The sequence below is a fragment of the Macrotis lagotis genome, chromosome 2 (assembly GCF_037893015.1).
Source record: "Macrotis lagotis isolate mMagLag1 chromosome 2, bilby.v1.9.chrom.fasta, whole genome shotgun sequence".
Taxonomy (NCBI): domain Eukaryota; kingdom Metazoa; phylum Chordata; class Mammalia; order Peramelemorphia; family Peramelidae; genus Macrotis; species Macrotis lagotis.
The window spans coordinates 333,435,279-333,462,490 of NC_133659.1; the positions used below are offsets into that span (position 1 = coordinate 333,435,279).

General features: G+C 42.4%; 1 protein-coding gene across 2 annotated transcripts in view; it reads left to right on the forward strand.

Moving 5' to 3' along the window:
• EP300 (EP300 lysine acetyltransferase) overlaps window positions 1-27,212 on the forward strand; it is an 80,229-nt gene that overhangs the window by 24,883 nt on the left and 28,134 nt on the right. Inside the window, exons 2-10 of one of the 2 annotated variants that reach the window (XM_074227009.1) lie at window positions 6,637-7,298; window positions 12,558-12,734; window positions 14,420-14,681; window positions 19,512-19,625; window positions 20,781-21,017; window positions 24,930-25,023; window positions 25,484-25,621; window positions 26,044-26,161; window positions 26,928-27,096. In XM_074227009.1, coding sequence (XP_074083110.1) covers window positions 6,637-7,298; window positions 12,558-12,734; window positions 14,420-14,681; window positions 19,512-19,625; window positions 20,781-21,017; window positions 24,930-25,023; window positions 25,484-25,621; window positions 26,044-26,161; window positions 26,928-27,096 — 1,971 coding nt within the window. The remainder of the gene's footprint in view (window positions 1-6,636; window positions 7,299-12,557; window positions 12,735-14,419; window positions 14,682-19,511; window positions 19,626-20,780; window positions 21,018-24,929; window positions 25,024-25,483; window positions 25,622-26,043; window positions 26,162-26,927; window positions 27,097-27,212) is intronic. The other variant, XM_074227010.1, reaches the window with a different exon arrangement.

Sequence of the window (27,212 nt, forward strand, 5' to 3'; positions counted from 1 at the left end):
TTGGTGTTTACTTTGTTTCCATTTCTTTACTACTATCAAAAAAAGGGTTGCTATAAATGTTTTGGAATATATTTGTTTTTATCGTTGACCCCTGAAAGAGAAGAAGATGTCTTCCATTGAAATTTCTAGGTGCTAAGGATCTGGACACTTGAGTCACTCGACATAATTTCAGATTACTTTCCAGAATAAGTATATTATTTCAGAGCTCTAGAATAATGCCTCTTTGTACAACCCTTCAAACATTGACCCTTCAGTTTACTGAAAGAGTTAGGCTCAGAGTTGTTTTGATTTGATTTGAGGACTTTTTTTTTTCAAATGGTTATGAATCGTTGAGGTGTTGTTGGGGTTTTTGGGGGGTTTTTTTGGCAAGGCACTGGGGTAAAGTGACTTGCTCAAGGTCACACAGCTAGATAATTAGTAAATATCTGAGGCCAGATTTGAACTTTGGAACTCCTGACTCCATGGCTAGTGCTCTATTCACTGCACCACCTAGCTGCCCCTGGTTATTGATAGTTTAATAGCAAAAGTTGATAGCAGTTCTTTGGAGAAATGTTCAACTTACCAGTGATCTCTTAATTCCAAATTTAAAGAACACTTCCATGGACAAAGTAGAACGGGAAAAGAGAATTTCAACTGAGCACAATGATTTTGTTATGACACAATTCCAAGTTGCAAAACATAATTCCAGCTCAATGGAAATACATCTTAAGAAAAGTTCATCTGTTTATTAATATAACAACAAAGGATAAGAAAAGCTTTATATTCAAGCTTATCACAAAGTAATAGTATAAGAAAGCTAAATTTTAAAAAAAAAACTTGAATATCAACACTAATGATAAGATGAAAATCTAGTTACTTTTTTTTTTTTTGCAAGGCAGTGGGGTTCAGTGACCTGCCCATGGTCACACAGTTAGGTCTGTGCAATTAATTAAATGCTTGAGGCCAGATTTGAACTCAGGGTCCTCCTGACTCCAAGGCTTTATCCACTGCATCACCGAACTGCCCTGAAAATCAAGTTATTATATGACCTACATGGTATTCTAGTTGGGTCCATTGGCCAGTCTCCTTTCTCAGAATCTGCTTCCTTGAGTAGGCCTTTTCCTTTTCTGAATTTGCCTGTGTTACCATCACAATGAACCAATGCAATTGGATGACCCATGGCGCTGTCTAAGATCAGGAATACTTTAAATAACTTTGATTCAGGCATGCCAACATCTCTTTCTCTTTTAGTTACTAATAAATAGCATGGATTTTTTTTTGTTTTTTAAAGATTTCATTTACACAATACTAAAATATTCTTTTTTAAAAGTAAATATAATACCCCTCCCCCACAAAAAATATAAAACCTCATGAGAAATAAAGTAAAAGAAAGAGGAAAAAAATGTGTTTCAGTCTGTGTTCTGATACCATCAGCTCTATCTCAGGTGAGTCACATTCTTTATCATAAATCCATCATAGAAGTTGCTTCCATATTGTTCCACAGTTGCTGTTGCTGATTGTAATTCCCTCCATCCATTCCTCCCCACTACCATCTATTATATTTTCTCTCTCCTTTCACTCTGTCCTCTTCAAAAATGACTAATAGCATGTTAATATCATTTTATTATGTCACATTTTTATTCTAATGTAATAAGGACAAGTTTTTTTTTTCTTTTTGGTGCCGGCGGTGCGTCCATCTGCACTATTGGTCTTTTTGTTCATTTTCTTACCCAACGTTTGCCTCATCCACAGGTGTGACATAGACTTCCAGCCAGCCCTCCCATTAATCAAGTTTTGACTCATTACATTCAACCTTTATCACTTTATAATAGGCACTAAATTGAATTGCACATTAATTGAACTGGAATTAATGGAACCAAGCTCTTTCTGTGTCACACTTTCATGTCACACTTTTATTTTGTATAGTCTGCCTCTAGCCAAAGTACATACATATTTTTGGCATATATGCTAAGCACCTCACAAATATTGTTACTCTGCCTATTTTACAACAGGAGGAAACAGGCAAACAGGTTAAATGACTTTCCCAGAGCTATACAACTAATAAATATCTGAGACCAGATTTGAACTCGGCTTTTGCAGCTCCAGATCTAGTGCCCCTTTAACAGATAATAAGCAACACTTTGTCATATTCCCAAATTGTATGTTTCATCCTGCAGTTTGGACCTGTCACACCTGGCAGGAAGAGGGTAGCATCGGTGCTAAAGACACCGCTTTCTCTCTTATCTCCTTTGTCTCAAGTGAGGTCCATAGCTCGAATAATTTTTTTTAAAACCTAAAGAGATAAATACATATTGCCTGTCTTTATTATTGACCATTTCTTTGCCAGATCATCATCCATGTCACATTCCTCTAACCAGGACTCGCCACAAACCTCTGTCCGGGGTCCTCTCTCAATTTTCTCCCTAGATTACCTTATCCGTCAACACCTATGGTTTCGGTTATTTCAATGTCCATTCTTGTTTTGCTCCTCTGAACTCATCTCAAATTCAGCAAGTCTAATGAGTAGCCTTCTCATTTTCGTAAATTGTAAACGATTGCTATTTCTATCACATCTCTAGGTAGTCCCTTCTACTTATCACTACCACCTAGATCAGACCTTCATCATCTCTTGCCTGGACTATTTCAGTAGCCTCCTATCTCTCCTCACTCCAGTATACCTTCCAAATGACTGCCAGAGTGATTTTCCTAATCCTTTCATTATTTCCAACCTTCTTAATGGTTTTCCTCCATGCATTTTTCATTGCTAGCGATACTGATTTTTCTATCGAAATTGTTCCTTTGCCAGGTTACTTGCTTCCTGGAAGCTCTTCTTTGTTCATGTAGACTCTCTAGGCACCCTCTCTGCTAGAACCTTCCCCTACAACTTTGACTTGACTGTGGACGTGCTGTCAGCTCCTTCATAATGGCAGGATTATTTCATTTGGTCTAGATCCCCACCTAAAACAGGACGTGGAACTTGATCTCCTAATTTGTATGACTTTGTAGCTTTTTAAAAAAGTGGGTTGAAATGCCCCTGATACTTAAGTCATAGGGAGATTTTTTTAAACCAGTTAGAAAATCTGTAAATGTACAGATAGAGTTCTGGATAAGAAAGACAAGAAGTTAAGAATTAATTTCTTTTTTTTTTCCTTATCTTTATCTACCATTTATACAGAGTGACAGGTACTATGCTAACAGTGCCTTTCCAACCTCTCATCTGATTCTTGGAATGATTCTGAGAGTTAGGTTAGATCCTGTTGTTATCTCCATTTTATAGACAAGGAAACTTAATCTGAGTGAGATAAGTAACTTGCCCAGGGTCTCCCTGCCTTCAGCTAGGCATTGGCATTTTGCCTTCCTTAGCTAACTACCATCTGAAACTCTTCTTTAATAATTGCTATTCAATTGTTTTAACTGTGACCCCTTTTGTTCTTGGCAAAGATACTGAAGCGGTTTGCCATTTCCCTCTCTGGCTCATTTTACAGAAGAGGAAACTGAGGCAAGCAGAGTGAAATGCCTTGCCCAGGGTCTCACAGCTTGGAAGTGTCTGAGGCCAGATTTGAATTCAGAAAGATGAGTCTTTGACTCCAGGCCTGGTGCTTGATCCTCTGTGCCACTTAGCCTTCATAATTTCGATTTTGGGACTGATGTCAGATCTGCTAGGAGGAATAGTTTCCACTCATAGTAGAGAACTAGTTCTAGTACAAGAAGAACTCAGTCTCCTAGGTTTGTGTTCTCTGCTGTTCTCCTAACCTTCTAAAGCTCCTTGTCCATTTAGTGTGTAGTAGCTTAATTACACATGAGGCTCGTTCTCTCCTGTGGCACTGGCTGCCTTGGATCTAATGCTCCTCTGGCTTGTTTGGCCTGCCTACCCTGCTCCATTGAGAGCTTGGTGGTCAAGGACTGGAGGAGAAAATCATCAATGCTAAAGTGGACTTTTCTGACAACTAAACTTGGCCTTTTATTACAAATCACAGCTTTCTAAAATGTGTCTGCCCCCTTCAATTAGAGTGACTTGAATATCAGAACTTAGAAATTTAACTTTCTCATGTCTCAAGTGCCTAGGCACAGCCCCTGGTGGGTGAGAAGACCACAGTCCAATATTTCTCATGTACATTAGGACATCACCTCACACCCCACCCCACCCCTATATACCTAGGTTCCTCCTCCCCTCTTCCCCCAACTCAGTAATCTCTATAGAGTTTGATTAGAGAGAAGATAATAGGTGCCAATTAATTGGGTGGGAAGTCTGGTCTGCTTTAAATCAGCAAGTCGGCTCCTTGCCTGGACTGGCATGGAGGGTGGGCACTTGGTGATTCTCTTCCAGCCTTCTTGGGTTTCCCAATGTAGTGACTGGGCCCACCTGGAGATGCTCTGACACAGACTGAGCTTTTCTGCCTCCTCCAACTTCTCCAAAGCTCTTCTTTTTCATGCTTTGAAGTAAGGAATACCAGGACCTGAACCATTTGTGTGGCCCTGTGGCGGTGGACAATATCCTTATTCTTATGCTCACGCAATCCAACAGCTTCATGAAGCCCGCATCTTTGTCTTTACGGTCCTTCTCCCACAAACACCCACCTCAGCCACCTGCCTTCATATGTGGTAGCAGGCAATGGCCCACTTTGCTGGAGTGTGTGCTAGATCATCCCCACCCCCCCGAATTTACTGGCTTGATTTTTGGTGGCACCTGGCATGCAGGAAGCTACAGATGCCCTCTTCCAGATCTTTTCAGGGTGGCTTCTTTAGCATGAGAATGCAGGGCCATGAAGAACTGATATTTGGTATGAGACAATGTAGGAAATTAAACGAAAGTTTACATATTTCCAGTTGGAGACTCCTCTTAGAATACAGTACTATAATAAATTTCATAAGATCTGGAGATGGGGGGATATGAAAATGATCTATTCCAGTCCCTTCTCTTGCAGATTTTTAAAAATTGAGGGCCCAAGAGAAAATGAATAGCTGCAAGTCCCCCAGTAGTAGTAGTAGTAGTAGTAGTAGTAGTAGAGTGCAGCTCTGCCCAGCACTGTCATGATACCATTATGCCACTACTGAGCATGGACAGCTGTCCATCACAGGCACCCTTATCCATTTTCCTGTCTTCTACTGTAGCCTTCCCTGTGGTTTTTCCTCACCCTCTTAACAGCTCCTGAAGCCTTGAGTTTTGAGGTCTTCATTTAATCAACTCCTAAGCATCTTGGTTATTCATTGCCTCTAGATCTGATGGTCAGTGGGTATCATTTCATCTTGTAGTTCACATCCCAGATTGAGAAGTGGCAGTGGGACACACAGATAGGGAGCTACAGAGCCTCCTTACACTTATTGCCTTGGGCGGTGATGGCAGACGCTCATGATTCTATGACCTTCCCTTATTTATAATTACAGTGAAATCTCCTCATAATGAAAAAATTAATGTTCCCAGGTAGAATTTGTTGTAATGGGTTTTAATTGCTTCTATTTAGAAACAATTTCTTTTCAGGTTAGAATTGTATTTCTCAGGTCATGACATAGTGAATGTATGACCCTAGTAGGTATAGTTTGTGAGAAAGTAAAATGGAGGAAGTCAAAATGATTGGCCAACTTTAAGAGACCAGTTCTTGTTCTCTTCACACTGTCTCATCCAGTCATCTTAAGAGGAAGTGGGGCAAGCCCTGTATACAGATTTAAAGCCAATGTGGGGGTGGGCCACTGGAGCCAGCTTGTGTCTTATGTGAAGGGTATATATGACAGTGCTTTAGTACTGTGAATTAGAGCAGTGTCTAGTTCTTATAATGAGATAGTACCAAGACCATCTTTAATACAAATGTTGGTATCTGTTCCTGTGAGTCCATAAGATGTTTATTGAGCAGCAGGTTATAGAACAAACTAAACTCATATTGGCATTTTCATTTTTCCTTACCAAATGCTGTAAGATGAGTTATGACCTTCCCCCTCCAATAAAAACATAAAATCTAGCTTTTTCATTTAATGGGGAAAATACTGTAGACTTTCAAAAACAATACATTTGCCTATAATCTTTCTCTCTACTTGATTTTTGTTTATCATAATTTTTAAGATTAATTTTTTGAGCTTTATTGTCTCCCACACTTTTCCTTCAACATATATGCACAATCCAGCCAAACAGACACCCATATACACCCCCAGAAGACCTAGAAGTCTTATTCTGATTTTGGCTTACTCCTTGGCCACTCATGGAGAACTGTCAGTTTATGGGGTATATATTATTGGCATTTTTTGTCTATTTCTTTATATTTTATTGTCATCTTCTGTGGTCCAATATTCCATTACGTTGCTATTTCTTTGGCTATTTCACCATTAAAAGATGTAAATTCCCCTTTTCTGTGTGTTATAAATAGCATAACTAACTACAAGTAGTTGTGTACTTCAAGTCTCTGTATTATATATATTCCTTGTAGGTTCACTGATCAGGAAGTGAGTCTGGTGCCACTTGTTGTACATTGTTAGGTGGCTCCCCCACAGAGTAGAGTCGTTCCTGCCATTTGGCCCCTTAAGACTTACTTGACTTGGGGTTCCATGAGATGAAGTGTGAAAACGTTTTCCATGGTTTCAGACTCTGAAAGTTGCTGCTTGAGCTCTGGGCCTCCTTGTTTGCTAAGCCTTAATTTTTTCTTTTTCCTTTTTCTTTTTCTTTTCTAGATTTTGGATCCTTGTTTGACTTAGAACACGATTTACCAGATGAATTAATCAACTCATCAGATTTGGGACTTACCAATGGTGGTGACATTAGTCAGCTCCAGACAAGTCTTAGCATAGCACAAGACGCTGCCTCGAAACATAAACAGCTTTCTGAATTGTTACGGGCTGGCAGTTCTCCGAATCTCAATATGGGAGTTGGTGGTCCTGGCCAGGGCATGGCTACTCAAGCCCAGCAGAACAGTCCTGGAATGGGAATATTGAATAGCATGGTCAAAAGCCCCATGGGCCAGGCTGGCTTGACTTCTCCTAACATGGGAGTGGGTGCCAGTGGACCAAATCAAGGTCCTTCTGCACAGTCTGCTGCTGGTATGATCCCAGGAGTGAACAGTCCAGTGAATCAGCCTGGACTAGGAATGAACACAGGCATGGGTGCCAGCCTGAATCCTGGCATGTTAGCCACAGGCAATGGACAGGGGATGATGCCAAGTCAAGTCATGAACGGTTCCATTGGAGCAGGCAGGGGGCGGCCCAACATGCCCTATCCAAACCAAGGCATGGGAAATGCAGGCAATTTACTGCCCGAGCCGCTGCCACAAGGGTCTCCCCAGATGGGAGGACAAGCTGGACTCAGGGGTCCACAGCCTGGAGGAGCTTTGAGCAAGGTAAGAATGTGGGTAACAGGATTTCTGATTCCTCCTTGCACATTTCTTGTTAGCATTTCTTCTCGTTTTGTTCACCAAGACCCCAGACGCCTTGAAAAGTAACTCCATGTTGTGCATTTTGAGACTAGCAATAAGATGTAGATGACTTTTCCTTGCATGGATGGTTTTTTAAAATTATGTTGATAATTTCATTATTTGGTGATAGGGGAAAGAGCCTTTTCAGAGACCCTTAAGTTTGGACAAGTAAAGGTCAATAGTTAGCACTACTTGATTGAAGTCAAGTCCAGGTCATATCTACTCATTGGTCTCTCATCTCTCTAATCCTTCTTTCAGATGCCAAAATGATAACCCCTGGGTCTTAACTAGTCACTCTGCTGCCCTACAAACTCCATGGCTCCTCTTGATATTCACACCCTCAGCCTTGGCAGACTTAGAGCCTTGTCCGTTGTGTGCTCTCATGTAATTTATGTCTGACAAAATTGACCCCCTTGACCCCTGTTTCCCATCTCCATTCTTATACATAGAACATTCCTCACATCTGGAATGCACCCCATCTCACCACTGTAGCTGGAATCTTTAACTTCCCTTCCCTTCCTAGTTTAATTTGCTCACAGTCTCCATGAATCACCCTACTCTGGGTAACACATCTGTTACTAATATGGAAGGGTAATTGTGGTTTTTCCCAATATAATGGAAGGTTCTTGAAGATAAGAACACAGTAGGCCAAAATGACTAAGAGTCCACTTGCTATCTGTATGACCCTGGGCAAGTCATTTAACTCTGCCCCAATTACCTCATCTTTAAAATGAGCTGATGGGAGTTTCAACAAACTGCTTTTCTTTATCAGAGGTGGGTTGGAACCCACTGCTTCTGACCAGCAATGGCAATAATCGATGGCCTTTACAGATTTTCAGGGGAAAAACCCATGAACAACAAAGATTTATTGGATCAGGGCCTGTTATACCTCCTCTCGGAGAGCCATTTGATATACCAGCCATTTATTTATTTGTTTGTTTGTTTGTTTGTTTGTTTATTTATTTATTTATTTATTTAGGTTTTCCAAGGCAATGGGTTTGAGTGACTTGTCCAAGGCCACAATGGCTAGGTAATTATCAAGTGTCTGAGGCCAGATTTGAATTCCTGACTCCAAGGCTGGTGCTCTATCCACTGGGCCACCTAGCCACCCCCTTATACCAGTTATTTTTAATAAAGAATATTTTTGTGGAAAAAGCAGAACTGGACAATACATCCAAAAAATTTTTTTTAATGTGCATTCTAAGAATGCTTATTGATTGTTTGAATATCCTACACTCGTGGACCTCTTCCCCCTCTGCAAAGAGGTGGCCAAGAGGTATCTTTCTCACAACTTTTTTAAATAGACCAAACCTGTCTTTGCTTATTCTGTCACATTCCCATGGAATTGTTCTGTGGTGCATTGTCCCATTTACATTGTTGTGATCACCCTCTTGACTGGTTCTGTTCACCTAAGTCTCACAAACTTTCTTGTTGATGTTCAGTGGGTTTTTTCAATCATGTCTCAATTCTTTGTTGACCCAATTAGGGTTTTCTTGACAGATATTGGAGTGGGGTTAGCCATTTCCTTCTCCAATTCATTTTACTATTGAGGAAACAAAGGCAAATAAGAGTTAAGCGACTTGCCCAGGGTCACATAGCAAGCATCTCTAAGATCAAATTTGAACTCAGATCCTTGTGACTCCAGAGCTGGTTCAGTTAACATTGGGCTGGAGAGGTGATATCTTAACACTGATAAACTTAATAGGACAGGCTCTGAGCTTAGAAATGGTTTGGCAATTCTAGTTTGACTTTATGGCACAACCTCCCCAAACCCCTTTTCTTCATTTTTAAAGTACCTTCCTACATTCATTAATTGTTTGCCTCTCAATACTATTGTCACAAAAGTACTCTGCAGAATCTGTCGAATTCTGTGAAGATAGAAAGTTAATTCTGAATTAAGGAACTGGGGATGATACATCACTGCAAGGTGATTTTGAAGACCTCCTCTCTTCTTAGCTTTTTCCAGTAACAATAACACAATGCAATTTTGCATTAAATGCTTATTAAACTCAAAATAGGTTAAAAAAGGAAACACATACATAGGTATTAAAATGAACCTTCACTGAAACTTGTTGGGAGCATTTAATTCTGGATTCCTAAGGTGTCTTTCATTTGTGGTCCCAAAGTATAGTCAGTAGAAGTATTTTGTGCCAGTGATTGGGTTTTTCACTCTCATTGGTGGCTGTACAGATTAGATAAGAAAGAATCCACCACTGATTATGAGCCCTGGGCAAGAGCTGCCCCCAGTTGGGCTTTACAAAATTGGGAAAGAAAGAAGATAGAGCAGGGAGGGGACTGGATGTTGTCCCAACCAGCTGCTCAGTTACAAGAGAAAACAATAAATAGATTGCTTTACTTGAAATTTTAAGTCTTACAACAAGGCTAAGGAGACAGGGTGGGAATTGGGCGAGATCTTTAAAATCCAGTATTTGAAGCAATTTGAAAAAGACATGAAATCTCTACAGCAGATCTTTTCATCCATGCATAAGTGATCAAAGAACTGTGAGCAACCATTTGGAAGATTGTTCCATATCACCAATCATGAGAAAATTTCAGCTCTACACAATCCCCAAATTGTCCAAGATGATTAAAAATGAGGAGTAGGTGATGTTGGAGAGGTGCTGTTGGTAGGGCTGGAAGCCATCCATTCTGAATGATCCAGGCCAGATAGGCTATGACCCTGAGTGTTAAGATGGCTAAGCAAATTGGAGGACGTGGATGTAATTGAATTTTAGTACAAAGCACTGATGACAGACACAGGAAATATGTCTTCAGTGACCACAGACATGGGAAGAAACTAAACCAAACCTGAAATGCTCTGTAATTTCAGTGATCAGTCTTAGCCTCAAAGAGAGGAAAACATGCATCCTTGTCCCTACATAGAATATTCTAACAGACTCACACTCACTGTGGAGTGGACGTTCTTTTCCCTGGGATACCAAGATAGTTTGCTGAGTACCAGTTCTAAATTTTGAAATGAAGGGTTTTTAAAATAAAAAATAGCAACTGTGAAGGACTTCTGGGGTGTTTTTGTTCACGATCAGGTCTCTTTAGCCTTTCAGAAGCCCTCAGAAACAACTCTAGTTTCCGTAAAGGCTATCAATTATTACCATTCCTGGTCAGAAGCAGTGGGTCCCAACCCACCTCTGATAAGGAAAAGCAGTTTGCTGAAAGCCTGGGGAGCCCATAATTCTAACACAAATAGTCGAAGAATTTCCCTTTAATAGCAAGAGATCCTAAAGAAGAACTAATCAATTGTCCAGTTTCCAGGACTCTGTTCACCTTGAGCTTGAAGGTAGTTAAATCTTCCAGTTGCCTCCTTGTGCTGTAAATACTGTACTCTCTTTTGGGAAGTAATTTTTCAGTTGTGCAGGTCTCCAGAACCAGAAATCCTTTAGAGAAAACTGTTTTTGCATTGAAAATCTCTGTCTTTCATTCCTTCTGTACTAAGTGAAAAAGAGCATGCCATTCCTGGGATATATAGTTTTAATCTGTAATACAGCTGTGAAAGCTCCCTTGTCAGTCTATGATGCCAGCTAGTTTCATAGTAAGGAACCAAGTGAGCGCACACCGGGGCTGTGCTCTGCGTCCAACTTCCCATACTTAGTTCTGCAGCACCCTTGGTCCCCTTGGGAGAAGGGCTGAAACGGGCTCTTAGATTCTGCATGTTGGCTGGCACCTCCCCCTGGAAAAGCTTCCCTCTGCTAGTGTGGATGATGAGTCTGGAGTAACCCTCACCTTTGATTGACTAATCTCCGGTCCAACTTTTAGTTTTTCAGATTTTGAAAGTTTGGTCATTTTTCATTGAAATCATTGTCACTTGGTTGGGGTTCTGCTGATTTTACTCTGCATCAGTTTGGGCTTCTTAATTCCTTGCATCTATTGCACAATAAAATTCTATTTGGAGTAATTATTTCCCTAGAAGCTCCACTCCCGGCTTCCTGTGATTGAGGTGGAATTTCTTCATTATTTGTTAGGGGATTTTCCAACAATCATTTGTATGACACCAGTAGGTAGCAGCAGAAATGGAAGGGGAAGCTTAATCCAGCTTAAATCGGGCCAATTTCAAGAGGTGTGTTGGGTGCCCACTCAAAACGGCTCAGGGTAATTGTTCATTTCTGAGTGTGAATATTTACAAATGGTTTTTCATTGTAGACTTAAGAATACTATCGAAAGAAATGCTAATAATTCAGATTAACCTTAAAAATGTTTCATGTGCTGGAGAGCCAATCTTCTCCCTTACTACTTTGTTCTCTTTCCCAAGTTGTTTTTGACTGGTTTGGGTTCTCAGTGGTCCTGGCATGGGAGTTAAGCTTTATTCTTTAAATAGATACTTGTTGATATGGTTTGTTTTTCATTGCTTAGGCCATTTCTCCCCTGACTCCCTGACCTTTCTTGATATAGTTGAAATATACTTGCCTCCTTACACTTACACTTGATCAGAAGGGATCCTCAGCCCTGCCCGAGCAGTCCATTGCTTGGCGAAGGCCTTGGTTCTTATTTAGGGAGACCCACTCATGGGAGTGGTCCTTTCTATTTTAGGTGGCTTTGCCTTCCTTGGGGGAGGTAGTAGACTAGGAGAGCACACAGACCTGTGGCCTATTGCCCTTTAAGTAGATCTCAGATTTTAGCCGAACCTTGGTGAGACTCCAACTGAGACTTTAGGATTGTCTGGGTTTGAGGCCCGAGTCAAATGGGGATGCCCTGTCAGAATGCCAAGCATAAAGTGGGAAACCAGAGGAAGAGGAAGAAGCCCCTGGAAAAATCCATTGTTATTTATGAAGCCTACATGTCTACCAAAATACATTTGGGGAAAATTTGTTAAATCTAATTAATGTATTGTTAAAAGGAGGTGCTTTGAAAATTATTTGTGGGCTTATAGATGATTAACCATTAGCTTTATATAGAATGTAAACACACATGACTTAATAAATTTCTTCCCCCAAACATTTTCTGCCTAATAGTATTTAGTTTTCAAATCCTTAGTATGTAATTCAGAAGTACTTCGAACCTTTTCTCTTTTAAGAGCATAGGATTCTGTTGATGTCTATCACGGCCACTTAGGTGGTTCAGAAGTGCGTTTCCTTTAAAAAAATGCCTTCATTACTCAGATTATCTATAAAAGATGAATGGTTATTTAATTGACATAATAATTTAAATTCTGCCTCTCTTTGTCATTACTAGATGGGAATAATGAACAATCCCAATCCTTATGGTCCGCCATATAGTCAAAACTCTGCTCAACAGATTGGAGCCGGTGGACTGGGACCTCAGATGCAAAACAAAGCTGGAATACCCAACAGCTTACCCCAGTTTTCAATGGACAAAAAACCTGTTCCTGGAGCAGGCATACCTAACATGGTAGGTAATGTTCTCTGATAAGTTGGGATTAAGGTTTTTGCCTTATCTCTCCATAAATTGCAACTTTGTGGTTGAGGGAGGGAACTGACACTCTTCTTGTCCCCAAGGGGCCCTGTTGTCCTCCATCCCAGCCCCATCATTCTTAGTCTACAATATATGAAGAAATTGAATTGTGCATACACAGGCATCACTTGCCTTTCTCTGCCTTTTCATCCTTTCTTTAAAGTCGAGCATGGTGCTGTGTCCCAAACTAGGGCTGGGGGTGGTGGATGGGATTAGGAAGGTCTCCTTAAGGTCTTGCCTTGGTATATAGACTTTAAAATGTACCCAAATAAGAAAAAGTTAGGGATGGGGTGAGAAATGGCCATTTTATATAGTACTTTAAGGCTCATAAAAGATCTCCTTCCATGATGCCTCCTCTCCCCTTTCCCACAAACTCCCCCTGTTGACACCTACTGGGGAGTATAGGCTTTGGCCCCACATCTCTTTGCCACCCCCACCCCCACCCCCACTGGCTCTCCAGACTTGACAGTATTGAAGACTTTGCTAATAACTTGGGCCTGCCAGACCATGGGTCCAGTGATGGGCTGTGCGGCTGCCATGCCCTTCCCTCTCTTCCAGGGACGTGTCTGTCCCCCTTTTCTTATGGGAGAAGCTGGTCTAAGTAAGAGCTCCCCACTTTGAATGTCTGCCCATGGTTTTTTGTTTTGTTTTGACTCTCTTGTTGCTCTTTGTGCCTGTGTAAGTGTGTTAGGGCTCAGATGGGAGAGTATTCTTCCTTCCTTCTACCTCCATTTTCTCCAAGCATGTCACTTAGAAGTCTGTCTGTTAGGACCAAGAGACACTTATGGAAAGAAGTGGGACTGGACTGCCATCGGGAGCCTGAGGGGTCGGTTCTGGCTTTGCTAGCTAACTCAATGTTTGGCCTTAGGGCTGACCTTCTTCAGGAAGCTTTTCTTCACCCTGCCAGCTTTGTCTGGTTATGTCTGTCTCCTCGTTAGCTTGTGAGCTTCTTGAGAGCAGAGACAGCCTGCTCTCATTGGGTGCTAAAGAAATGAATGAGGGTGGGCTGATCTAGGATCTAGCCAAGTCCATCCTTGTGTAAATTAAGGAGAACTCTGATTTTTCCACTTCTCCAACAACCCTTGCGCACCTTTCTTGGTCTTTCCCCCCGTTAACCTTTTCACATGTACCTACTTCACAAAACTCACCATGTCCAAAGAAATGTAGGGGAGTTTGCTCTCCATAGGAGAGCAAAGATGTTTTTGGAAACCACACCTTGAATTAATTTTGCAGGATTTAAAAAAAAGAAACCCTTCTGCTCACTTTCACTCTCTTATTCCTATAATTGACCCTAGCTTCTGAGAATCCCATTTTATTGAACTTGTTCTGGAAAGTCTTAGGGGGAAACAGCGTTTTTGAGGAGCTTTATCATATTTTTTCATCTCTAACACCTTAGAAATCCTCTTCCATTTTAAAATAAAGGGTTAAGCCCCCATTGTTGGGATATAGCTTGGGATTGTTGGGATATAGGACTTGCTTCACTTGTTGGATTGAAGAAGGGCCAAGAAGGGGTTTTACAGAAACCATCCCCCACCTCTGCAGTGCCCCAGTAGTGTTAGAGAAGTGAGGGGGATGATACAAGTGATGGACACTAACTCGGCTCCTGCTCTTGTCTCTCTAAGGGCCAGCAGCAGGCCCCTCAAGTTCAGCCACCTGGCATGGTGCCCTCTGCACCCCAGGGGATGGGGTCTGGACCCCCCACAGCTGATCCTGAGAAGAGGAAGCTCATTCAACAGCAACTTGTTCTTCTCTTGCATGCCCACAAGTGTCAACGGCGCGAGCAAGCCAACGGGGAAGTGCGCCAATGCAACCTTCCCCACTGTCGCACAATGAAGAATGTCCTCAACCACATGACACATTGCCAGGCTGGCAAGTCCTGCCAGGGTAAGTAGACTGGGCACTCAGGCACTAGCCAAAGGAATCAATCCATTAGAGCGGGGCAAAGATGTGGGTCAAGGGCCCTTTGAAGGCCCCACTATAGCTAGCCATGTCCCCAAACTTGCTGCTCCTGCTGTCTTGGTGGTCTCTTGGAGCTCCTTGGAGAAGGGGAGCCTAGATCCAAAGATAATCATGGTGGGGAGGGGATGTTGGGGACATCACTTTCCTGTGTGTGCCAGGGAGAGAAGGGAGTAGGGATAGGGTGAGAAATGGCAGCATTTGAGGTGGGGGGAGTGAAGGGTCAGTGGTGACCTGGGAGAAAGCAGAGTAGGCTTCTGCTTCACTCTGGTGCAGAGGTTGGCTATCCTTTCCGTAATCTCTGATATCTAAATATAGCATACATTACTTCATGTTGACTCCTACTTTGGCAAGGGACCAGTGCCCCTCTTCTCCAGGGAGCAAGAGTGTGTGTTGCTATAATTGTTTGTTAGCGGGCACACCAAAAATCAGTAGAAGATGGTCTGGGTCCTGCATTGGGGCAGAGTCCGTGCTTGGACTCCTGATGGGCATCTGGCTGAGGGGGATTCTCCTATATACCCTCACTTGCTCTAAGATGTTGGGAGGCTCCGGGCTGGGCTTTGGTTTGCATCCAGCTGATTCTAGTTCTCATTGAGAGCCTCTCTCCCGAGTGGAAGTGAGAATTTTCAAAATGCAAACTTGTCTTTTTGGGCGCACTCTCAAGGTAAGAATTGTTGGCTGAAACCCTTGAAGTGGGGGGGACTTTGTGTCTGAGAACTTATTCTAAGGCTTAATTGTAGCTCACATCACCAACCTGGTTGCAGTCCTAGATTCTCTGCATCTCATTCATGTCCTTCCATCTAGTTCCCAGAATCAGAGACCAGGCTGATGTGGACCCCATAACTCCAGGTCATGTCCCTTCTTCTGTAGTATGTGAGGTTTGGCCTGAATAGCTTTCTCTCCCTATTCTGTCTGTGGTTCCCTAAGGAAGATCCTTCCATTTTTACAATTGCCTATGTTAGTATTAGCTTTCCATTTGCAAGAAACCCCCTTAATTATTTTTCACATGAGTAACCTACCTACCGTCTCCAAATCTAGTTCTTAATCTTTAAGTCTGTTTGCATGTTGCTGTTCTTTATGAATTTTCATTTCAATTGCTGGGAAAAAAGTCATAAGCTTTCTTTTGTTCATCTGTTGTATGCCTAGCCATCAATCCTCCTGCATTGGTCATTTGTTTCCGGAGTCTCCATGGGGACTAGATTATGGCATATTCTTAAGTTTGTTGCTTCATAGATAATGACTATTTCCTGCAGGTTTGGCTGTTAATCGCCATCTCTTCTTTTTTTGGGTCCCAGTTCTGTCATTCAGTGAATTGCTCATCTGTTTCACCTGAAAATCTATAATGTATTTGATCCATTCTTTCAGCCACATCATTGATAAACATGTTGAAATGACCGTCATGGTCCTCCATCAGAGACCTTACACCAGTGGTCACTGGTCCGTCAACTACCACTCTTGAGTTGGATTGTTCCGCTTCTCCTGAATTCTTCTAACCCACTTCTCTTGTCCACAAAGATATTGAGAGATTTTGGAAATAGGACCTTCTGCTCTTCTGGGCTCATACCCGGGGCGGGGAAGAGATGAGGTTAGTCCGGCAGGCATGACTTGTGCTTGGTTCTTCTTGACTAACTGTACTTTCTGAGGGCACCCAAAGTATCCCTTTAATTCACTCAGCATTTATTCAGTTCCTGTGTGCCCCATGGGTACTGTCTGTGGCAGATGGAGGAAGATACAAAAGGAGAAAAAGACTCAAGACAACTCAGATAAGCCATGTGACGTCGGAGATGGTCTGCAGGACTGTAACCCAAGTGCTGTCCAGGGCCGGAGGGTGGTGGTCATGAGAGGGGCGCCGTGGTTGGCATAGGCAGAGCGTTGACTTTGATCGGCAGCACAGACTGGAGTAGGGCATAAGGAACTGGTCCTTGAATGCCAGACAGAGAAGCTAAGGGAGCCCCTGCGGATGGGTGAGTAGAGGTGTTGGGATGGACATGTAGAAGTCAGAGGGGAGGGGGCTGAGTTCGAGTGAGGAGTTGAGGATGGCTGGGAGGAAGTGAAGAATCTGAGATGCCTATAGGCTATCTTTCTGGAAATGTCCCTTGAGCCCTGAAGCCCAGGGGCAAGTTTAGGAGCCTAGGAGGAGGTGTGATGTGGGCCGAGGCCAAGAGGGCAGAGTTAGATGGTCAACTTTAGTTAGGAGAAGGAGACACTAAGCCTCCTTTTGGGTCTGCAAAGATCCAATTGTGTGGGCTATCCACATATTCATGACCAACCTGTAGCTAGTGAGCCATATGGACTTAACTTAATGAGAACTTGGGACCCTGGCTATCCATCCATTCATGGCAATGAGACCCCAACACCTCCCCCCTCCCCCCATATAGAGGAAAGAGCACAGAGCAGGTGGTCAGACCCAGGTTGAAAGCAAGGGGAGGGGACAGCTAGGTGGTGCAATGGTTAAAGCACCGGCCCTGGAGTCAGGAGTACCTGGGTTCAAATCTGGTCTCAGACACTTAATAATTACCTAGCTATGTGGCCTTGGGCAAGCCACTTAACCCCATTGCCTTGGGGAGAGAGAGAGAGAGAGAGAGAGAGAGAGAGAGAGAGAGAGAGAAGAAGGCTATCCACGTCATTTGGCTCTTGCTGACTTCAGATCATCACCCACCTCTCCTTTCTTGTCCTTCTCTGTTCCTGTGACCAACTCCCTTGTAAAAGCCCTCATTTTTGTCTGGCTCAGCCATTGCCAAGGCCTCTGACACCTGCCTACTAGTCCTTCTAATATGTCCTTTGCACTGCCTTCCTTCTACATAGTTCTTGGCCTATGATTCCTGCTCAATAAAATCTTCCAGTTTTCCTTGAGCTTTCTGAAGAAAAAAGTTCATATGCATTTACTTGGATTTCAGTGCTTTCATGACAATGGAATAGAAATGACATTATTACAAAGAGAGAAAGTAGAGGTTATCAGAGGTTAAGAGTTGAAAGCAAAGTGAGGGGAAAACAGGATTGTTCATTGGGTGGGATGACAAGGCTTTTTGTAGAAGCAGACTCTGAAGGTCTGACAGAAGAATTTGACAGAACTCCAGAGGAGATGAGAAGTGAGGGCCCCCAGACCTGTGTCTCTGGAGAAAGGGCCCCACAGTGCAAGTAATTGGGCTTGGGGGCAGAGCAATGAAGTATTTCTGAGTTTGAGTTTTCCTTGGGATTGTGAAATTCTGAGTTGTCTGTTCCCTAGTCCAGCTGCAGCATGGGGACAACTGCTGTTTTTGTGCCCCAGTTTGCCTCATGCCTGCTGAGGGTCACACTAGGGACAAGAACCATCAGCAAGAATCTTGAGAGCAGCCATGGGCTTTCTAGATTGTCCTTGAGCATTACTGGTGCATCTTCATGGGGCTCAGGCTCCATACTTTAAAGCTTGTAAAAACTCACTGACCACTCCTCATGTACAAACAGAGAGAGCCAGTGGGGCTTTGCCCAGCTGAGGCTGACATCTCCCCAGATGAGCTTTGACCTTCACTGTTTGTGCCTCAGGTTCTCACCTCTTTCTTCCTTTTCCCTCAGCCCCTCCTGAGGGTGTGGTCAGTGTGGACTTCCTTGAGCTTTCACACCCTCTCTGGTCACTTAAACTTGTATGGGTTTCCTTGGATGTTTCAAATTCACTTTGTTTTTGAAAGCTCCACAAGATTCCATTTCTCCCTTGAGATAATAGACTGATAGTCCTTCTACCATTAGTGGAGGTGTAGATTGTGCTCCACAGGGGGTTGTGTTTGCAGGTTTGGTTTTGGTTTTTTGATCAGTTGGGAACTGCTCAGCCTCTTGTCACCCTCCTCATTCTGGGATTGTGATTCTGCTTCATGCACAGTTTTGGGCCTTTGAGTTTCCAAGACAGCTGCATCTTTATTGTTAACCAGAGCTCCTTTTTCCCTCATCATTGCAGTCATATTTAAGGCATAGGAGTCTTCTCTATCCTTTTTCTGAACTCTTAGAAAATCCAAGGCTGCATCAGGTTTCATCGGTTGTGCCCCTTCTCTTAAGCATCATGACTCAGTGTGTCATGATAACTTGGTTTTTTAAGATTTGTCAGTAATCATTCTTTCTTGCTGATCAAATCAAGTTCAGAATAACAGTTCTTTTCATCTCTTCTTCTGCCCTTTGGAGAATAAATTGGGGAAGCAACAGCAATCTGGATACTTATTTGGTACAGATGTTTCAATGATGTCTATGACCACCTCTGGAAAAATTTCATGTTCTCAGAGTAAAGTTTTTTATACATACATATTAATAGCTTATCAAGAGACAGGTAGCCAGAGTATGGTAATTCTCATTGCCTATCCTGATGAAATGAAAATTTGACTTCCATTGGCATTGACCATTAGACCTTCGTTTATCAAAAAGAAAGTTTGTTATCTTTAGTAACTATTTAGTAGCTATTGGGTGTCTCTTGTAACTGTCCTTGTGGGTAGTCTGGGCCTGTATGTGTGTAGACAGTGTCCCTCCTTTTTCTGGTCCTACATCATATTTTTTTGAAACAAATGATCAGGGTCCCTCAAGTGAGACCAAGTCCCTTGGGAAATGGTTGAGTCAGGGTTGTTTGAAATCTCTATGATTGCCTAGATCAGTAACATGTTTTGGATGTTTGTAGAGTAGATCACAGATACCCTGAAGAGTTTCTATATCACTTGATCATTGCTTACTACCCAAAAGAATCAGCAGGCATTTGTTATCTAAAGAACTCTTCCTTTCTTTCTTCCCACTTCTTCCCTTTAGTGGCACATTGTGCTTCTTCAAGACAAATCATCTCACACTGGAAGAATTGCACAAGGCACGACTGTCCTGTCTGTTTGCCCCTCAAAAATGCTGGGGATAAAAGAAATCAACAATGTAAGCCATCCTTCTCACTACTTTTGTTTATTATTGTCTACAATTGTTCATGAGATCTCACTGTGGGATTCCGAAGGACAGGCGTGTAAACGGTGAAATCTTGGGCACAGTTAAAGAAAGGAATTTCCGCTGTCCTTTTCATATTTTTGAGCTCTGTGAAGCAGATCATTCTGATTGGCACGAGGATAAACACAATTCAGGGTTAAATATAATGTGTTTAGTTCTCAAATCTAATATTGTTTTGCAAAATTGGAAAATGTAGGAGAGGGTGTTGAAAGATATTGATAGAACAATGGGATGCCTTTCTTTTTGAACATTTAATTGTATGTTCACCAAGGGGGTGTTTGCTTCCTGCTCTGCTGCTGCAGTGTGTCAAGATCACTGTAAATCTATGTTAGGGTTACATACATTTTTGGTTCAATTAAGGTTCTAAAGAGAAAACTTTGACAATTACTGAGTAGATTTACAAATCCCCACATGGGAGCTCCTAATATTGTTTGTTATATCCACTTAAATATATCATTCATTCATAAGAGGATAGGTTTTTGAAGACCTTCTACCATTTTAAAATTATGATCAAATGGAAGAGGCTTATTTTTGTTGTCACTTTTTAACCTGTGAGGCACCATGCCAGAGAAGATAGAAAACTGGCCTTAGAGCCAGAAAATCCTGAGTTCAAATCCTTCCTTTAACACTCAACCCCAGGTCACAGAAGCCCTAGGGAGCTTCAGTGTTCTCTTTGACCACTAATACTTGATGGTGCTTAAGTCCCTCTGAGAATTGATGAAGATACACGCTCACCTAAACACACACAGACACACACACACACACACACACACACACACACACACACACACACACACTCAATCCCTCCCTCATTTGGAAACCATAAAACATCAAAGTCCCAACCGCTTACTTGTTAAATGTCTTCTGCTGCTAAAACTCATTTGATATGCCAATAAACCAGAGGCTGATTTTCTTTTGTATCCTTTATCAGTACCTTAGACCCCAGTCTCTCTTAATCCTATTTTGGGAGGGAAGGTGTAGTCTAGAGGTAGAAGATTGGGAGTTTGTTTTGTTGTATTTTTGAGAGTTGAAAATGGTCCTAGGTATTGCTTCCCTTTGCTATTTTAACATGTTCTGCTTCTTCCTTAGCAATACTGACTGGCGCTTCAGTGGGTCTTGGAAATGCAGGTTCTGTAGGGGTGGGTCAGCAGAGTGCTCCCAGCCTGAACCCTCCCAGTCAGATTGATCCCAGCTCCATAGAGCGGGCATATGCAGCACTTGGCCTGACCTATCAAGGAAACCAGATGCAGACCCAGCCCCAAGCTCCCGTGAAGACTCAGCAACCGGGGCAGCCAGCCCAGGCCATGCGTCCCATGAACGCCTTGAGTAAGTTGTTGCCCCTTACTGCAGCTACTGGGCTTTTCAGATGCTTGGAAGCCCTTCAGTCATGGTCAAGTTTGTTATAGCTAAGTCAATTCAGATAATTGTTGGAATGCTTGTATCTATATATCCTGTTGTGTCAGAGAATGAAACACTAGGTGATCTCATATCTCATTTGAACATTTGGGCAGGCTGGGGGCTTGGGGGATTAAGATGATTGATGGAATAATTTTAAATTAGTTTTTATTGATATTTTTGTAACCTCCAACTCTACCTTTTTATTACCCTTCTTCCATTCTCTAACTAGAGAGTTAAAAGGGAATAAAAAGGAAAAGAGAAAAAGAACAGCAAAAAATTATGTCAAAAAATTCTTGTAAAAGTAAGTGTTTTGTCTTGGTCTTGGTCTTTCCACCGCTCCAAGAAGGAGAGTGGGCTTCTCTTCTCACATCTCTTCTTTGGAGCCAGGCTTGTTCTTTGTGATCGGACTAGGGTTGATTTTTTTTTTTTAATAGACACTGAAAAATGTCTTCCTCGTGTTCCTTTATGATTGGTTTAAAGATCTTGCTGCCTCCAGGCAGCTTAACAAATGTTCAGCGGGCCATCCCCAGGGAGCAGTTAACCAGACAATTAGCTCGGCTCCATGGCCGCCTCTCCCCTCTTACATTGTCTTGCCCTTTGTGAACAAACGGCTGAACATGCTTAGCTATGCTGCTGGACAAACTTGTTCTCATTCTCTTTATTCTAATAAGATGAGTTGGGTTTAGTTTAACTATGGAAATAGTAATTTTCTGAAGTTTCTCTGATGGGCCCTTAGGTCCTCTTTTCATTTTTACTGTATGTCCCTCCCTACTGGAAAGGGCAAAAACATTCTGCCCCTTGGAGGCCCTGACTCTCCAATTGTCCCAGCTCAGCCTAGAGACCAGCTCTGAAACCCTCTGTAATTCTGGAGAATTTAACCTGGAGCCTTGGGCCCTTGATTTTCTCTCTGAACAGCCCTTGGTAGTTGGGTTTTTGCATTTGAAAACCTGACTCAGAGATAAAAAGGATTCTACAGATGGCCCAAGGATTCCAGGACACAGAAGAGGCAAAGAAACCCTTCACTTACTCGTGTTGTCCATTCTCATATTTGAATGGCCCCTAAGGGTGCAGCATGGCTAGTTCCAAGACCTTCTTTCTAGACAGCCTGCTCTGACCTTTGTGCCCCTCTGTGCTTGCTGCTTGATGGAGAAGTCACTTGATTTCTGCATTTTCATCTCTTTACAGCTCTGTTGATTTTAATCTAGGAGGAACCTCAGAAGTTGTCTTTCCCATTTGATGAATGAGAAAACTAAAGACAAATCCCTTTACTGGACTTGGCTTAAGTCATGGAGATTGTAAGCAATAGAACGTAGATCCAAACACTCATCCTCCTTCTCCAGACCTGTTCTTTTTTAAAAAGTCCTCTTTCACCCTTCTTCCCTAAGCTGTTCCATCTTAGTTCAGCATTCTCATGATTGACCCCACTTTGCCTTTGGGCATTCCTGCTCTATTCTCTTAACACCCTTGAATGTTAAAACCATCATTCTGTCTGCCTCTTTACTTTAAAATGGTCTTAAATGAGATCATCGTCCCATGGGACTTCTACATTGGAAACTATTCTTTCCCATTCCTCTAATTCATAATGACCAAGGAATACCTAATACTTACCTCACTGTCTTTTCCAGACCATTCTTACACCTATGGTCCTTAATACCCATTTCTACTTTGCCCATTGTGTCCAGTTATTACATTACCTTCCCCATCCTCATTGCTATCTTCTCCTCTTACTGGATCCATGATGACATAAGCCCCTAAGTCAGTTCTTGGCCACCCCATCCCTTGCCATGTTAATGGCATGTTTATTAATCGTGTTGAAATATTGATTCCCTTGATTTCTCTACCTCCATACCGACATACTTGTACTTCACACGGTATCACCATCCATCCAACCTTGTCCTACATTTGACATTGACCATCCTTTCCTCCTTGTTAGTTTTTTGTGACCCTACTCTTCTGTTTCTCCTCTTACTGATCTTACTTCTCTTCCCACTCTCCTTTGCTGCTTGAATTGCCTCTTGAATTGTAGTTGTTCATTTCTTCTATGTTTATCAGCTCCCATAGGTAGTTTTTCTATGTAATCCTAGCTTCAATCCCATGTTATCAGTGGCCAGTTAGACATTTTAATTGACCTCTTAACATCTAAAACTGAATTCATTCTCTTTGCCCAAATTCTGCTCTTTCATCCTTCCAGAGTCTCAGCTTCATTATTTGGTAATTAATTGGTAGCCTCATCCTACTCACTCTGCCTCACTCCAAGCATCCAGTTGAGCCATATCTTTTTGGGGTTGCTGGGGGAGGGATATTTTATTTTGCCTGGGTTTTTTTGCTAGGTAATTGAGGTTGAGTGACTTGCCCAGGGTCACACAGTGTCAAGTATCTGAGTTTGGACTTTAACTCAAGTCCTCCTGACTCCAGGGCCATTGCTCTTTCCTCTGCCCCCTTTTCATCTCCATTCATATCTACCACCTGATGCAGGTCTGCTTCCCATCTCTCTGGAGGTTTCCTCTCTACATACCACCTTCTCTTCTGACACTGCTGATTGCTAATGAGAGTTGTGGCAGGAGACCAGCTCTTGACGTCTCTATAACTTGCTCGGCCAACTGTAGTGACTTCTGGTTACCTCTAGGACAAAGATGAGCTAGTCTGTGTTTAGCCTTTACAGCTTCCTTAGCCAGACTGGCCCTAGTTCTGTAGATAAGAGTCTTGGCTATACTTTGCCCCCCCTCACCATGACTCTGTCTCTCTCTCTCTCTCTCTCTCCCTCCCTCCCTCCCTCCCCCTTTCCTGGAGTGCTCTGCTTCTTTTCCCCTGTGACATTGCCTTCTGTGTGGAGCCCTTCCTGGTGCCCTTCCCCAACTGCCATCAAATACCTTTTCCTCCATATGTTGTACTTCAGATAAATGTTTCCATGTGGACTCATACTTCCTCTACTATAAAGTAAGCTCTTTGCGAGTAGTAATTACAGAGACCTTTCCTAAGCTACTTCTAACAGCTTGGTAGAACATCTGGACCCATCAAGGGACCCACCTCACACAGGAAAGAAACCAGAAAGCTAAAGCTTTCTACTTTAGACTGTGAGACTATGTCTAGATCAAGAACATGTCTGACTGGGTCACCAGGGGCACACCTACCTTAACTCTCAATTCTGAATTAAGGCCTTGATTTCCTTGTCTGTAATACCTGTGCATGGCCACAAAGTGATTGTAGTTAAGCAAAGGCTTAACTTTCAGAGGTTCCTTCCCAAGTAAGACTTGGAATCACTGTCACCACAAGGCTTTTACTCCTTGGTCCTTTTTCTCCAGTTCTCTCAGAAAGAGTGTATTCTAAACTCTGTCCTTCTAGAGTCTTCCTTGGAGCTAGTGATTCCTTTTTGGCTGCTGGGTTTTTTGGTTTGCATGTCAATTGTATACAAGTAGAACCAATAATCGGTCACTTGCCTTGTTCATTTGAGTGGTTTTCTAGCTTTGGAAAGTCAACTCTGAGCTTCCACCAAGGCCGGCAGGGATAGGAAGACCTTTGCCTTGGTAGCTATTTCCAGTGAGTCCTATTGGGTTGGGGGCAAGCATGTCCTTTGACGGGGTGCAGAGAAATTGCCTGTACAAAAGCTTTGCCTGAGCATTTAGAAAAGGACTAGAAGACCAAATAGAGAAAAGGTAAGGAGCAATGTAGTTGCCTCACCAGAAACCCAATGAAAATTGGACAGATTGAATTGGAGTGAAATATTTTTATAGTTATACTACTCTGATATTTTGAGTATAAGATGTTTTTAACTACAGGAAAGATAGCTAAATGTGGGGATTCCTGGAGTGTTATTTAAATTATTCTGTTCTTCTTAATCAGGTGCCAGTCCTATGGGAGTCAATGGAGGTGTAGGGGTTCAGCCATCTAGTTTGCTCTCTGATACTCTGATGCATTCAACTATGAATTCTCAAAAGTAAGTAATTTGAGTTAATGATCTGTTTCTTACATTTGTTTATTGATTACTTTTATTCATTCCCCTGAGGAATTCCTTGGATTTGGAGACTTGGTACCTTTTGAGACAAGGAACTAGATTAGCAGTTGTTTAAATCTCCATTTCAAGCCAGGCCATAAAGAATTGGGATGCCAAAGTTTGCTGCTTGCTGCTGGTGGGGGGTGCCTCTGTTTTGCTGGAAAATATCAGCAGTCAGATCCTGAGCCTGGGGTCACTTATTTGTTAAACTAGAGGAAGACCCGGCTTTCTGTCTCAAAATTTCAGAAGTGTTTTGATTTTTTCTTTTTTATATAGAAGAAAAGGTCCAATTAATGGATTCTCTGTAAATCTCGCCAATCACCAGAGCTCTTTGTCTTAAATAGTGTCTTCTCCTATTCCTTTTCCTTAGTGTAAACTATTTTATTGATTCTTTTTTTTAAAGTCCAATGATAAATGAAAATGCCGGTGTTGCCAACCTGGGTGCTCTGCCAGCAGCCAACCAACCGGCCAGTGCTGGAATTCGGAAGCAATGGCATGAAGATATCACTCAGGATCTCCGAAATCATCTTGTTCACAAATTGTAAGTTGCTTTACAGGGACTACCTGCCCCTTGCCTCTCTCTTGGTCTTTACTTTCTTCTATTGTGTTGTCTCATGTTGCTCACCAGCTTTTGTAATATATTCCTACCTCTTTGGGACTCAAAAAAATTCTCTTGATGTACATCCTCATCTCTTCCCCTTTCCTACCAGAAGAACAAAGGGGAAGGTGTTATTTCTGATAACCCTAGCCAGCCCCAGAGGCAGGAGCTTTTGAGTTTAAAATCCAGCCCACTCCTAGTTTTGTGACCTCAGACAAGTCCCTTGACCCTGTTTTGTCTCAGTTTCTTCATCTGCAAAATGAACTGGAAGGCAAATCAGTCTAGTATCTGACTAGAAAAGACCAAAAGAGGTCACTCAGAATCAGACACAACTGAAATGACTGCTTTGTTATTTCTGCCATCAGAGTCCAAGCCATATTCCCAACACCGGATCCTGCTGCTCTGAAAGACAGGAGGATGGAGAACCTGGTTGCATATGCTCGGAAAGTGGAGGGGGACATGTATGAGTCTGCAAATAGTCGAGTGAGTCTCCTACCTTCTCCCCTTCCTCCTGGGATCTGTGGGGGCAGCTTGTAGGGTCTGTCTGTGGTGGAGCAGCTATCTCCCTGTATTGAATAGACACATCATTCAAGACACATGCATCTTTTATTTAAACCCTCTTTTTTAAAGTGCTTGCAAAGTCAGTTTTCAACATTGATCCTTTTGCAAGCTTTTGAGTTCCCTGTTCTAAAATCATGTTTAACATATTTCCATTTTAGGCGTGTTGTGAAAAAAGAATTAGAACTAAGGGAGAGAAAAAGATCAGAGGAAAAGAAACAACATAAAAGAAGTTTTAGAAAGTGAACACAGTCTGTTTTGCTCTGCATTCAGACTCCATAGTTTTCTCTCTGGATGTGGATGGCATGATCCATCACAGGTCTCTCAGGATTGTCCTTGATCACTGAACTGCTGAGAGGGGCTGCATCTTGTTGCATCTCCTGTTAGTGGTTTGCTTTATTTTTAGGTCCTCTAATTCCAAATAGAAGATAGCTCTACTTTCCAAGGCTCCAGATTTACCAATATCCACATTGTAAAACCAATTAAACTAAGTTTTTATGAATTAAAAATCAATGTATCACCATTTTGCTGGGAAGACCTCACTCACCCATTGCACTAAAGGAATGTGGGTAAAACTCTCACCTCAGTCTGTGTTAGCCTGTCTAGACAGATCTAATAATTCTCTGTTCTGTCTATTTTTCAGTTTTCCTACAAATAACTTTTCTCTTTCTCTTTCTCAAATGATGAAAAGGGCGAGTACTACCATCTCCTTGCGGAAAAGATCTACAAGATCCAAAAAGAACTAGAGGAGAAACGCCGGACCAGGCTCCAAAAACAGAACCTGATGCCTACTGGTCCAGGCCTAGCACCACCTTCCATGAATCAGGGACCCAGCCTGGCACCCCCACCGATGGCTGCCAGTGAGTGTTGCTCTGGGGGCATGTTTGGTTTTGTGGTGGTCAGGCCCTAAAGACTGTATATCCTTGAGTTTGGAGGCTGCCCATTACTTTCACTACACAGCTACAAGTAAGCATTC